Below are 13,104 nucleotides of genomic sequence, written 5' to 3'. Positions count from 1 at the left end.
TTGAACTCCGGTATACAAGACCTTAAGTTACTGGTGAATATGTGAATACATTAATCATAGACATTCAATAGCAAAGACTAAAGAGGAAACTATGGTGGGAACAATGTGTGCAACAACATGAAAGGGTTTCAGTGTTTACATGAAAGCTCCTCACCAGAATGAGTCAGTGAAGTAACTCCTTACAATAACAAACTCAATACTGTATTAAGTATTTTGACTGAATAAAGAGCTCATCAATACGTTCTTTTTGGATTTAACTTGCAACTTTATAAACAGCTTACACTTTACGAGGGATCTTCAGTTTCTGTGTTGTCTGCTTAATCACTGGAAGCCTCTGACTGATGGAGCTCGGGTCGCTATAGACTGCTAAATCAACTGGATACCCTTTCTGCGTATATACATATTCAAGAGTTAAATCACAGGATCTTCTATAATCACTAACCGTAGAAACATTGACTACATATTCAAGAGTTAAATCACAGGATCTTCTATAATCACTAACCGTAGAAACATTGACAATATGTTATCGTCTTGTAACAGAAAATTTGCGGTTATTTGATGATGTATCGGAGATGGTTAGGTCTATCAGTCACCCATTCTAGGTTTGATGGGAAAGAGATGGATTTGAAAACCAAAGATTGGAATGGAAACAATATCTAGTAATGAGTCCTAAAAGTGAAGAAAACTAACCGCAGATAGAGACTGAAATGTTGCTTCTCTCCAACAGTTTTCTCGAAGAACAGTAGGTGTCTCATCTTTGCCAAACACATAATGCATTCTCGTCTCTCTCAATCTCATAAGTACACCATCAACTCTAAGCTGAAAGATGAAAAGCAACCGAGAGTAAGATGAAAACTGAAACATCATAAAAACCAATGAAGATTACATATTGGTGCTTAATGCGGATTTTTCCGACTTGACTCACCCAAAATCGTAAGAGGAGGAACCATGAGCTTGGCATGACTCTCTGAAAAAACAAACAGAAGCACACACACACACATGTTATCCTCTGTAATTAATACTGAACTCATTTAAATTCACGTAATTGTGAAAGAATTCGACAGGAAAATCAGACTCGAGAATTAGAGATTTCTTTACCACTTTCACAGTCAGAAGTGACACTCCATTGTCGGCCAGCTCATCTTCATACAAGACAACCTGAAGGAGTAGAGAATAAAGTACATCAAAGGGCCCCAAACAATGTGTTTGGTGTTTGTACTGATCACGGAACCAACCTCATCATAGAAGAGAATAGGCTCTTTAAGTGAGAGAGCAGCCAGATCAATCTGATCTTCACAGTTCTCCCACTGAAGACTAGCTTCCCCCTTCGTATTAGCTTTTGCCTCAACCTGCTTCACGTTAAAACAGCATATATCAATGATCATGAAAGTTATACTTGATTGATATTATAGTGTTGACTGAAAATGAGAACAAGGCGAACCGCTTCTTTGTCTTTCTCAATGACTTCACTTCCACAGTATGGCGTTGTAAACGTGTAATCATAATCTAGTATCACCTGCTGGGAAGGTTTGCTGCAAGTAGATCAGAGTGGTATTAGATACAACTACGTACAAGCAGAGTTTCCCTTCCCGATTGAAACGAATTAATATATTTTTAGACAAGTGAAGAACAAATACATTTGTCAATCAAATCCTGAAACTTTACCTCCTGAATTTCCATTGTGCGGCAGCAGGAACTTCAACAGGTGGAAGCCCTTCCTGCTTCCAACCAGCTAGTGCGTCAAATGCATTGAAATGAATCTTAGTGTTGCTACCTAAGTGTTTAAGGACTAATGCATTCTCGCCAAAAACCATTTCAGGTAAGTGAGATGTCCGAAGCTTTTCTTCCCACCTGTGTGGCCATCAAACATAACATTCTTAAATATGCAGGATGACAGAAAATGCTATTTTGAAATTCGAGACAAAAAAAGAGAACTGCACGTACAGTGAAATATTGGATCATCACACAAATTTAACAAGAAATATGATGAAGAGAGATTGTAACAACTAAGCTCACTAACCACAAAACAACGAAAATTTTCTAAGAGTCTCACAGAAAAAACACTAGCGATATAACATAGACTCAGCCAAAACCTAGGACAAACGAAATCAAGGTCACATTTTAATTTTCTTGGATACGACTCCCACTAACATCAGCTCAAATTCCCAAACTACACTACTCAGTTCTCAATAGTGCACAGAAACCAACAAAAAAAATTTCATATATGATCGTAATGTTAAAGAGACAATAGGGTGAGAGATAGAGAGAGAGAGAGAGAGAGAGAGAGAGAGAGAGAGAGAGAGAGAGAGAGAGAGAGAGAGAGAGAGAGATGAGTACTCTTCGACAGCGAGAGAAGTGAGAATCGTGCCACGGAGGGTTTCGATCTCCCAGCCATGGATGCGTAAACCACTACGTCCATCGGGAAGAAGCTCAGCACCGGAAGATTTAAGAATCTCTTTATCGACCTCCGTCTCCATCTGAATCGCCGGCAAAATATTGGCACAACCTTTTTTTCTTCTTCCGCCGATGGAAACAGACTATCAAAGGCAAAGACATTCGACTTTTAATGGGCTTTTAAGTTAGTAACATGGGCCTAGTTTAATTTAAGTTTGACCCTATCAAATCGTAAATTTGAAAATGTCAAATTAACTTAATCATAATTTTGATTTAGGAATGTAAAAGTCAGTGTGAATCGATAGAATTAAATCTTTTTAACTTTTTAAAAAGTTGGACCCGTTTTGGTCAAAAACTACTAATTTCATGTGCACTACTAAAGCCAGGTGGCGGGTTTTGGTGTGTAAAGTCTTTGATATGCTCGGAACTGTTCGTATCCAAAACTTTTATCTCTGATAACATCGGAGAAGAAAAAGAAAGTGGTCGGAGTTTGAACCTTGGGATTTGAATTGAGAATGGCTACGCTCACTGATATAGCAACCCTTGGGGAGAAGTAAGATTTTCTTCTTCACCTTTTTTTCTTTTTCTTTCTAATCTATTTACTTTTTTGAAATTCAGACAGAAATGTTTAGATGTGGTCGTAGGTTTGGGTTTTGTCTGAATTTAAGGATTGTTTTTTTTTTCTTTCTCTCTTTCTGTTTCATGGTGGGTGGATTAATTTTTTAAATTCTCTGGGTGGTTAGTTTTGGATCAGGTCTCTACATGGACGTTAAGTGCAGGGTTCTTGAATCTTGAATGTGTGATTCATCTAATACTAGTATTCAAGTTGCGTATTTGATTCATCTATGGGTTTTAGGTACATCGAATTGTGCAAGAAGCATGGAATCCTACCCAACACTTCCGTTTTATCTGCTTTCTTTGAGGTTTGATTACTTCTTCCTTGCCTAGAAGATTGCTTCTGTTTAGCTTAATCGTAGTGTTAGTCTGTATTTAAACTACGATCAACTGAATTTGAAGGCGGAGGTGAAAAATTCAAGGAATCAAAGATGTATCATGAACCTTTATGTGGATAGAGTGAGGTACGATGACTATCACCCGCTCCTCGAGTTATCCAATGAGGTCAACACATCTGAGGTACAAGGAATTGATCTCTTCGTGAGATCCTCTTGTTCTTTAGAAGATCATTATGCATTGTCCTTAATCCGTTCTCTCAATCCAAAACTCCGAGTTGTTCATCTACATGACTCTTTCGGGAAAAACTTCTGGCGGTAAGCAATCGTTTTATTTTGTCTTTTTTTTTTTTTTTTTTCTGAAGCTTTCCATTTTCATTTTTGGTGATTGGTTTTACTTTACAGGGACGTTTTCTTTCAAGGTTTGAGCTGCAAAGTTTTGAATGTGAGGTCTTTGCATTTCCATAAGCTTAACATCGTAGGAGAGTTCTCACAGCTGCACACCCTTATACTCGACAACAACCGTATTGTTGGTTTTGGGGAAGGCTGTTTTTCTTGCATGCCCAACTTGACATATCTTTCCATGTGTGGCACTCTAGTGTCAGATCTTTGGACATCAGCTGCTGCTCTCTCGAAACTCCCTTCTCTTAAGGAGCTCCGGTTTCAAATTTGGATCTCTTGCAGTGATTCTATCCCACTTAAATCGCAGTCATCGCCATCATCATCTACCACGGATTATAAGAACTCATTTATTGAATCAAACCCTCCCATTGAAGCAGATTGGGACATTGTTGAACAGAGGGATCCTAGTTTACCTGTTGAAGAGACTCTTCATAGCATGGACTTCTCGTATAAATTTCCTGAGCAAGATGATTCGGATTCACGTATCTCCATGTCTTCAGCGTTGTATGGAGAAGTAATCATGAGAGAAAAGGTAAATACATATATAAACTTTCTTGTTTATAAGTCAGCCAAGAAGACCAAAAACCATTGGGATAGTTAAAGCTGATTTATACCATTTTGGCAGGTTAGGCAAGGGAAAATGCCGTACCTACCCAAAGATGTTTCACCCGTTGGTTCGTTCACAAGGCAATTTGGGAATGTTGGGCTGAAATATATTTCCTCTAAAGCATCACCGATATGTTCTGAAAAGCATTACAGGATGTACATGATAAACTCTCTGCCTACATTAAAAGTGTTGGACAATTTGGCTATCAGAAATAGTGATAGAGACAGGGCCATTGAAACTTATTCCGCAAACTTTGAGGACTTACCGTACAAAAGAAAGAAGGAAAGTGTAGTTAGAGTCCTTGAGAAGCGTGAAACAAGATCAAGCAAAGGGAAATCTCAGAATTTCTATAAAAGGTCGCTTTGTGCAGCTAAATTGGGTTCTTCTGCTTTGCCTCTCTTGCATTCACTTCCTTTTTTGGGTAGTAGGATTCATCAGGACGATAATAATAGTCAATTAAGTCCAAGGCAGTTTGAGTACCATCCACTGGATCCTAGCCTAATGGTATTTGGGACTTTGGATGGCGAGGTGGTTGTTCTCAATCACGAAAGCGGGAAAATTGTCCGTTACATCTCATCTAATGGATCTCAAAGTAGCATCTTGGGACTTTGCTGGCTTAAGACATATCCATCTATGGTAGGGTTACAATTCTTAAACAGGCTATGTTCCTTTCAGTTGTGTTAGTTCTTTACCTAGCAATTTTTTAATCTCAAAAGTGTTTCTCTCTTTCAGGTTATAGCTGGCTCAGCCAATGGCTCATTAAAGCTGTACGACATCCAAAAAGCGTCATCAGTGGTTACTAGTAACAGTCACTTCACGTCTGGTTCTGTCACTTTTGATGACTTTGACCAATTAACTTCGGTTCATGCTAATTCGACGGACCAACTATTTCTTGCTAGCGGTTACTCAAAGGATGTGGCTTTGTATGACATTGGTAGTGGAACACGCCTACAGGTTTTTGCTAATATGCATCAAGAGCATATTAACGTAGTGAAGTTTTCGAACCATACACCGTTTCTTTTTGCGACATCTTCTTTCGATAAAGATGTTAAGCTATGGGATTTGAGACAAGAGCCATCCCGACCATGCTACACAGCTTCTAGTACCAAAGGAAATGTGATGGTTTGCTTTTCTCCAGATGATCGTTATCTTCTAGCATCAGCCGTGGACAACGAGGTACTCTGATGGACCATTTAGTTTCAACTTACTTATAAACATGAAAAAGGCATCGTATTCGCAGGTGATTTTTACCAAAATCTATTGACCATTTGTCTCAGGTGAGACAGCTTTTGACAGTTGATGGAAGGCTTCATCTGAACTTTGAGATAGTACCGAGAGTAAGCTCCATGAACTATACTAGATCGTACTACATGAATGGTAATGACTACATCATCAGTGGAAGCTGCGATGAGAATGTGATCCGTGTTTGTTGTGCTCAAACTGGAAGGCGCCTTAGGGATGTCACTCTAGAGGTAGATTGTTTTTCTTCTAAACACTATTTAACATAGAAACGCAAACGCAAAGAAACAATTGTGTATAATTTATAAACGGTATGAATGTGAGCTGCTGAGTATAGAGAGCATATGACCTAACACTATGTGATTTGGGTTTGGGTGGCAGGGAAACCGCTCGGAATTTTCCATGATGTTTGTTCAGTCTCTACGCGGTGACCCCTTCAGGGTAAGTTAACATGATGTAAGTTAATCTTGTATTCGATAATGGCATTTTGTTACAACTTGTGTATGGTTTGGTTGATCTCATGCAGGATTTTAACATGAGTGTTTTGGCTGCGTACACACGGTCGAGCTCAGTGTCTGAAATAGTCAAGGTAGACATGATTGATTATTGAAAACACAGCTTGGCGTTGATGATCATCAAATAAAGTGCCCCCAATTCTTTAAGTTAAAAGCTCTAATTGATGATGATGATGACAGGTGAATTTGTTAGCGTCAAGAGATTCAACAGAAGAAGAATCTCATGGTCTACGTTCCGGCCCTTCAAGTAACATGGGAGGCTGAAGATTTAAAACAAACAAATGCTTTTTATTTGGTTCCTTTCCAAAAAAAAAAACAAGTGACACACACACCATTGTAGATGCCTATTGTTGTTGTAATTTATATAGTACTAAGAAGAATAAGAAACGAAAATAAAATAAAATAGTGTTAGGTCGAACCAGGGAGCTGTGACTACGTAGAAGTATAAAACAAAACTTGAGAAGGAACAAAAGGATAACACTAAACCTCTCTTCGTCTTCCACACACGCAGACGCAGTCACAACGCAATGGCTCTTTCTTCTGGAATCTTATCTACTACGACCTTTCTCTGCGTCGATACGGCGCCGTTCCGCAGCTCTCTCTTGTCTCCCTCTTCGCTCCGTTTGTCCCCTCGTCATCCCGCGGCTAACCTGCGCGTTTCGGCGACGGCGGCGTCTTCCGAGCCGGCAGTCACCAAGACCCGAGAGCCACGTGGCATCATGAAGCCTCGCCCGGTGACCCAGGAGATGCAGGATATAGTCGGCGTTCCAGAAATCCCTCGCACTCAAGCTCTCAAACGCATTTGGGCTTACATCAAGGAACACGACCTTCAAGTAAATATATATATATATATAAATCACCCCTCTTTTTTACTTACTCTCTCTCTCTCTCTCTCTCTCTCTCTGGATCGAGGATGATACACAAACTCTAATTGTGGTAATTTGTCTTTAGGGTAACGTTTTTGAGGTTTTGGTGTTTGTTTCGGAGTCGTTGAGGGTTTTTTTTTAGGTAGATAAAAACTAAAGTGGGGTTGTTTGTATTGCTGCTTATGGGTTCAGATAGAGAGGTTTTCTAAGAACTGGATAAGGGTTTTCCTTGTGGTGTGTTGTTAGCTGAATGAATCTTGTGTTGTTTCTTTACTGTTTAGTTTAAAAGACATCTGAAACAGCTTCGTTTAGATAAAGGCTCTATGTTATTGTGTTTGTTTCCTTCATGTTTGATATCATAAACTTGAACGAATTCAACTGATTGTGAGATTCAATTTGGGGTTTTGAACTTCTTTCTTGTGTATATGACTGGTTAATTGCTTCATATTGTTGTGATGATAAACTCTGGTTGACGTGTTTTAGTAACAACTTTTTTGATGTTCTTTGGACCTTGTTGTACTTGACGAATGTGTTACTTATATGTATTTAGGATTGATTATTCCTAAATCCTGTTCAATGACTTTTTGCGCTCTGCTTGACTTGTTCTGTCTAGATTCTCAAGTGTTCCTTGTGCTAACATTTGAACAAAATAATCAGCATGTAATTAATGCAATATCTTCTAATCTATTTGTGTGAACTTGGTGGCTAAATGAATGAGTAATGTTTGTTGATGTTCTCCAGGACCCACAGAACAAGAGGGATATACTCTGCGACGAGAAGCTCAAGAAGATATTTGAAGGCAAAGAGCGTGTTGGGTTCTTGGAGATTGCAAAGCTCATTGGTCCTCACTTCCTCTGAATAGAGAGAGAGAGAGAGAGAGACTTTTGGCTGGGAGAAGACGACTATCATTGGCCGCCTATGTTTTGCTCAACTATTAAAAATGGCCATCAAAGATCAGATTATTTACATATATATTAGTAAAAACAATTAGGGTTTAAGAATTTGTTTGCAACCAAGTAGTAGTTATATAATTTAAGCCTTTTTGGACATCTTTTTGTCGGTTATGTGCTCTCTCATCTGCTTCCCATTGCAGTTCAAAATATTCCTCTTTTTCTGTCTTATAGGACATGAAATCTTCTTATCTAATGCATCAGTTCTTCATTATCTACTTTTAATAATATTCATTTCTCCATAATGAATCGCGTTTGAAATCAACACTTGAATCACAACCGCCGGAATCGCAAAACATGGCTTGCAACGCAAATGTGATGTTACCAAGTCAACAAGTGCCTTGTGCGGAACATGACGTGCTTTCAGTACAAGAACCAATTCAGACTACACTTGCTGCTCATGAAGAAAGATTGACTGGTGCATCAGATTCAATGGTAGCACTTGAAGATTTTTCATCCTTAGTCTTGGAAAAAGATCGCGTACATTCACAGTTTGGTATTGCTTTTGGTGAAGTACCCTTTGATCGCATACATAAGTGTTTTTTTGAAGTCATCATATTTAACATATAATTTTATTGAATAATATTTTATTCAATTTTTTTTTTAAATGACATAAATTATATTTTATATATAAATAAAATAAATTTTAACCCGTACTTTAATACAAGTTTTAATCAGTTTAATAATAATATGGTAGTTCTAAAACTCCATATATTTTAATATAATTTTGGTAGTAGATCTCTATATATTTTTAATATAATTTTGGTAATGGCTAACAATAATATCTCCTTGTTTTTAGTTAATATATTTATGATTTTTGTGGTGTGGATCTGCTTATTTTAAATATTGTATACTCAACATCCACTTGACTGCTTGTTGTGTACTCCGACCAATGAGTTGCCGGAGGAGGCTTCGGCTTCTACTCCTACTTCATCAGATAGGTTGCCTTAATACACATTCCCATGAAGTTGCCTTAATACACATTCCCATGAAGTTGCCAAACATGTCTTCCTGTTCAAAGTTGGTACATTCGAATACAACAGGGAGATATTGTTGTTAGCCACTACCAAAATTGCCATTATATTAAAATAAGGAAATCACGAGTATATAGTATTTAAAATAAGGAAATTACAAATATATAATATTTAAAATAAGCAGATCCACACTACCAAAATTAAGAATATATTAATTAAAAACAAGAAGATATTATTGTTCATCATTACCAAAATTATATTAAAATATATGGAGATCCACTACTAAAATCACGAGTATATTAAAATATATATATATATATATATATATATGGAGATCCACTAGAAAAATCAAGAACTAACGAGTAAGGAGATTCTCTAATGTACTTTCGAGATTCCACCAAATAAATATGTTATAGTCAAAATCCCCTTTAAAAAAACACGAATATCAAGGAAACTGGAGATCGACTAGAAATATCTAAAAGATATACATTAAAAATATTTATATTTATCTCTTATGTATTATTTACATTTGTATTAATCTTAGAATAGAAAACTTAGCCTTATCATATTTCTACCATTATATATAATACCTATCTTTATGTTAACGAATAGATCAAGCTTTTCTAAATTATAGCTCTTGTGACCTAATTTAGTTTCTTTTATACTGCCACCGTTGCTTGCTTGGCTTAGGCTATCTTCTACTATCGGTTTTCTATTAAACCTAACCTCCGCTGCCGTTGTTTTCCGTGAAAACCACCGCCGTTGCCACTTCACTTCTACTTTACCGCCGCTTCACAAGCCGCCGCACATCTATCCTCACCGCCATCGTTGCTCCATAAGAAGCTGCCACCTCTGCACAAGCGGCTGTTGCTTCATGTTGTCGCTTCATCAAATGACGACAACTATTTCTCTACGTACTACCTAACAAGTCGGTGCAACTTGATTTCTATCGAGTTATTTGTGCACTCGTTTGTGCATGGGCTCTTAAAAAAAAAAAATCAAAGATTAGCTACGCTTCTTTGTGGCTGTGAAGATTTGACTTCAAGACTTGGTTCTCAAGTAATTCATCATCAACTTCGACATATGTTCTACAATTCTACTAGTATTTTGGTGAACCAAACACATGTGATTTTATTCTACCACTATGCTGCTGCTGTACAAGCCGCCGCACTTCTACAAAACTACCACTGCTATACTTTTCTACACCAGCCGCTCATTCGCAAGTTGCTGCCAATACTACAAAATACTTGTTTAACTCTCAATACAAGCTCAATTCCAGATCCAAACAACTCTTAAAACTTTCAGGTTACAGAAATAAAGAATGAAGAATAATGATAATAGCTTCATAAACACTAAAACCCCTAATTTTCCTCCATTAAGAGTTGTATTAAACGACTACTTAAAGAGTTTCATTTGCTCTCCCTGTATTGAGAGAGAAAAAGAAAAGGACTATCGTGAGAAAAGCCTATATCAACAATAATGAACGGTGTAATAAAATTAAAGAGTCGACTTAATATTTAATAATACCTCTTAATAAATGAGTCATCCTCAGTGTTTATCACACACAATCTTTTCACCTGCCTCCAGATAAGATGGTACCTGAGGAATCCAAGGTGGAACCGAGAGTTACTTTGGTACTTAGATGAACCAGACTAGCTCCTGATCGCATGAAGTTTGAAGATCAACTAATAATACTAATAGCTGCAACTAACCTGAATAGTGGAACCATTATCAAGGAGAGCTCTCTTATACCTGCATATTAAGAAACAAGGCGTTTTGTCAAGATTGAATCATGGTGTTGAAGGAAAAAAATGGTACATCTGCGAAATCAACAATATGTTGTAGAGAAATCGAATTCCTGATTTTTTCTTTTATAAGGACATACCGAGGAGCTGATGTTAGGCCTTTCATGGGAAGTTGTGTTTCTACCACTGTGCATAAGATATGCTTAGGGATTGATACAGATAAAGCTCTTCCATCATATAGTGCAACTGAACTTTCATTTCCTCTGTCAATCACGAGGAAGGAAAGGACAAAGAGATACAGAGCAGATAGGTTAGTATTTTTCATATGCACAAATAATTCAGCAAAAACAACAGAACTGGGTTTCATCATCAAACAATGACTGCTTTGCACTCACATTATTTCTATTGTTGTTTAGAAAATCACTACTAAAGGATTCAAAGCAACATGCACTACGAATGACATCATCGTGCTACCAACCTTTTAAATATACAGCAGCTTTGCCAAATATGTCCAATGGCACTTCAAATTGCTCAAACGTATTAGGCCTGTTTGATATACATAGTTCAAAAAATAATCTTTAGCAACTCAAGGTCCAACAGAATGTTTGAGTTGATATAAAATAGGTAAGGAAACTACACACAAAATGGACTCATTCGATCAGAAATGCAGTATCACCCTCTGTATATAATAAAAACGTGAATGATTTCTCCTCAACAAAACCCTCTGCAGTAAATAATACAATCAATCAATATCACAGTAAAATAACTGACCTATCCTACAATGCTAATAACAAAATAGCTAGATAACTTAAAAAGAACAACTTTTAAGTAAAAGGATTAATTTACACTAAGCTACGAATGCTATGGAATGAGCAACATACTCTCAACCGATTCCTCAGATCCAAAGCGCAAGTTAAGCTTATTACCATTGTCAACATCATGAAGCTCAACCTGTTTCCCACAAAGAAGAGAGACGCAAACGTTGAGGCTAAGACACAGAATATCAACATAAAATACGAAATAAACGATCGAAACATTAAACTGTTGTTGATTGCATAGACCAGATGCAAAAAACAGAAGAAGATCCGTATCTAACAAACTGTTTTGCATGAATCAAAATTTTTTGACCAATGTGCATAATTACTAAATCAGGTTGACAAGTCCGATGCAGTATGGTTCTGGATTCGTGAGTTTTTACTGGTGAAGAGTTTCATACCTGTATGTATGGAAGCTCCTCCTCTACCTTGTTGTTTATGCTCTGCTTCTACAACCTACACCATCAAAAAGGATAATTACTCTTTCTCAATGCGTAGAACTAAACCAAAAAAAAAAAAAAAACTGAAGATAAAAACAAATGTCCGTCCAAATGACTAACCGGAAAAGTACGTCCTGAAGGTTGCAAACGTCCATCAAATTGAGTTAAATCATATACTCATCCAAAAACGCTCAGATGTATAATCAAAAGGAGAAAACTTCAAAAACAAACCTGTTCGTTCAATTACATTCCCTGCCCGTAGCTGAAACTAAAAACCCGAAACAAAAAAATCAGAGTGAGAACATGGACAATACGCAATATAAATCGCTAATCAAAATAAGCAGAAACTGAAATCTCCGCAATCAAACTTTACCACCGCGGCGTTGCAGAGCAGACCACGGAGAATGAAGCAGAGGCGTTACTCGGCAGCATCCACCGGAGGTGTACGGGGCTGATGACAACGACCGGCTCAAAGAATACAGTGACCTCCTAGAAGTTAGGGACTCGAGCGAAGTAGCACTAGAGAAAGTTAAGAGAGATCGAAAGATTGAGATTCTCTTAAAATGGTAAAGCCCTCCCATTTCCGTTTAACCCAGTAAATCGGAAACTGATGATTCTCGCTAAAATTATAGAAATCAAGACGGCGTCGCGATTCACAAATACGGCGTCGTTTAAACTCTTGATGTCGTTAGAAGGACGCCCCGTTAGGAGTCTTAAGACGGAAATAGAAATAGGCCTAGGCATAAAAACCGTACCTGAATACCCAACCCGGAATCCAACCCGAAAAAACCGGGTTTGGGTTGGGTACGGGTTTACCTATAAAACCCTATTGGGTTCTATTTTCTAATACCTGTGGGTTCAGGTTAGGGTCGGATAATACTCGGTACCCGTTTGGGTACCCATTAAACCCGAACATATAAATATATTTATAATATTTATCATTAATATAATGCAATTACCCCAAAATTATAATTATAATTTTGAATATTTCATTTAGTTTTATACCTAAATATCAAAAATAATAAAAATATCTAAAATATTTTGTTATGTAAGTCAAAATTTATTTAAATTTAATTATATTTTTTCGGGTACCCGGTAGTTCGGGTACTAATCGGGTTCTAAAATTTGTAACCCAAACCGACTCAAACCCGATAGTACCCAAACCAAACCGAACCATATATCTAAAAATACCCAATGGGTTCTATTT

At 37.3% G+C, this 13,104-nt stretch overlaps 3 protein-coding genes across 5 annotated transcripts; 2 read left to right on the top strand and 1 right to left on the bottom strand.

The window, feature by feature from the left end:
* Positions 1-27: 27 nt before the first annotated feature.
* LOC104716716 (TIP41-like protein) lies at positions 28-2,684 on the bottom strand. Of its 2 annotated transcripts, none has more exons than XM_010434135.3 (8): positions 2,338-2,684; positions 1,666-1,851; positions 1,442-1,532; positions 1,236-1,349; positions 1,099-1,158; positions 926-967; positions 691-819; positions 28-388 (listed from the first exon to the last, which is right to left on the bottom strand). In XM_010434135.3, the coding sequence occupies exons 1-8, from the start codon at positions 2,475-2,477 to the stop codon at positions 278-280; spliced, it is 873 nt and encodes a 290-aa protein (XP_010432437.1). In that variant the 5' UTR covers positions 2,478-2,684; the 3' UTR covers positions 28-277. The 2 variants fall into 2 exon arrangements, with proteins under 2 accessions (XP_010432437.1, XP_010432436.1); XM_010434134.3 differs by having other exon boundaries at positions 1,236-1,352; positions 2,338-2,565.
* Positions 2,685-2,687: 3 nt separating this feature from the next.
* Positions 2,688-6,525, top strand: LOC104716714 (protein DWD HYPERSENSITIVE TO UV-B 1). Of its 2 annotated transcripts, none has more exons than XM_010434132.3 (10): positions 2,688-2,947; positions 3,251-3,317; positions 3,412-3,662; positions 3,750-4,278; positions 4,372-4,989; positions 5,086-5,529; positions 5,631-5,825; positions 5,974-6,033; positions 6,119-6,181; positions 6,288-6,525. In XM_010434132.3, the coding sequence occupies exons 1-10, from the start codon at positions 2,910-2,912 to the stop codon at positions 6,369-6,371; spliced, it is 2,349 nt and encodes a 782-aa protein (XP_010432434.2). In that variant the 5' UTR covers positions 2,688-2,909; the 3' UTR covers positions 6,372-6,525. The 2 variants fall into 2 exon arrangements, with proteins under 2 accessions (XP_010432434.2, XP_087326700.1); XM_087470574.1 differs by having other exon boundaries at positions 2,816-2,947; positions 3,138-3,317.
* LOC104716715 (upstream activation factor subunit UAF30) lies at positions 6,288-8,137 on the top strand. The gene is made up of 2 exons (XM_010434133.3): positions 6,288-6,940; positions 7,715-8,137. The coding sequence occupies exons 1-2, from the start codon at positions 6,635-6,637 to the stop codon at positions 7,829-7,831; spliced, it is 423 nt and encodes a 140-aa protein (XP_010432435.1). The 5' UTR covers positions 6,288-6,634; the 3' UTR covers positions 7,832-8,137.
* Positions 8,138-13,104: the final 4,967 nt, after the last annotated feature.

This window comes from Camelina sativa, chromosome 10, assembly GCF_030686135.1.
Source record: "Camelina sativa cultivar CO46 ecotype springtype chromosome 10, ASM3068613v1".
Taxonomy (NCBI): Eukaryota; Viridiplantae; Streptophyta; class Magnoliopsida; order Brassicales; family Brassicaceae; genus Camelina; species Camelina sativa.
This window is presented reverse-complemented; position numbering and strand designations above follow the sequence as displayed.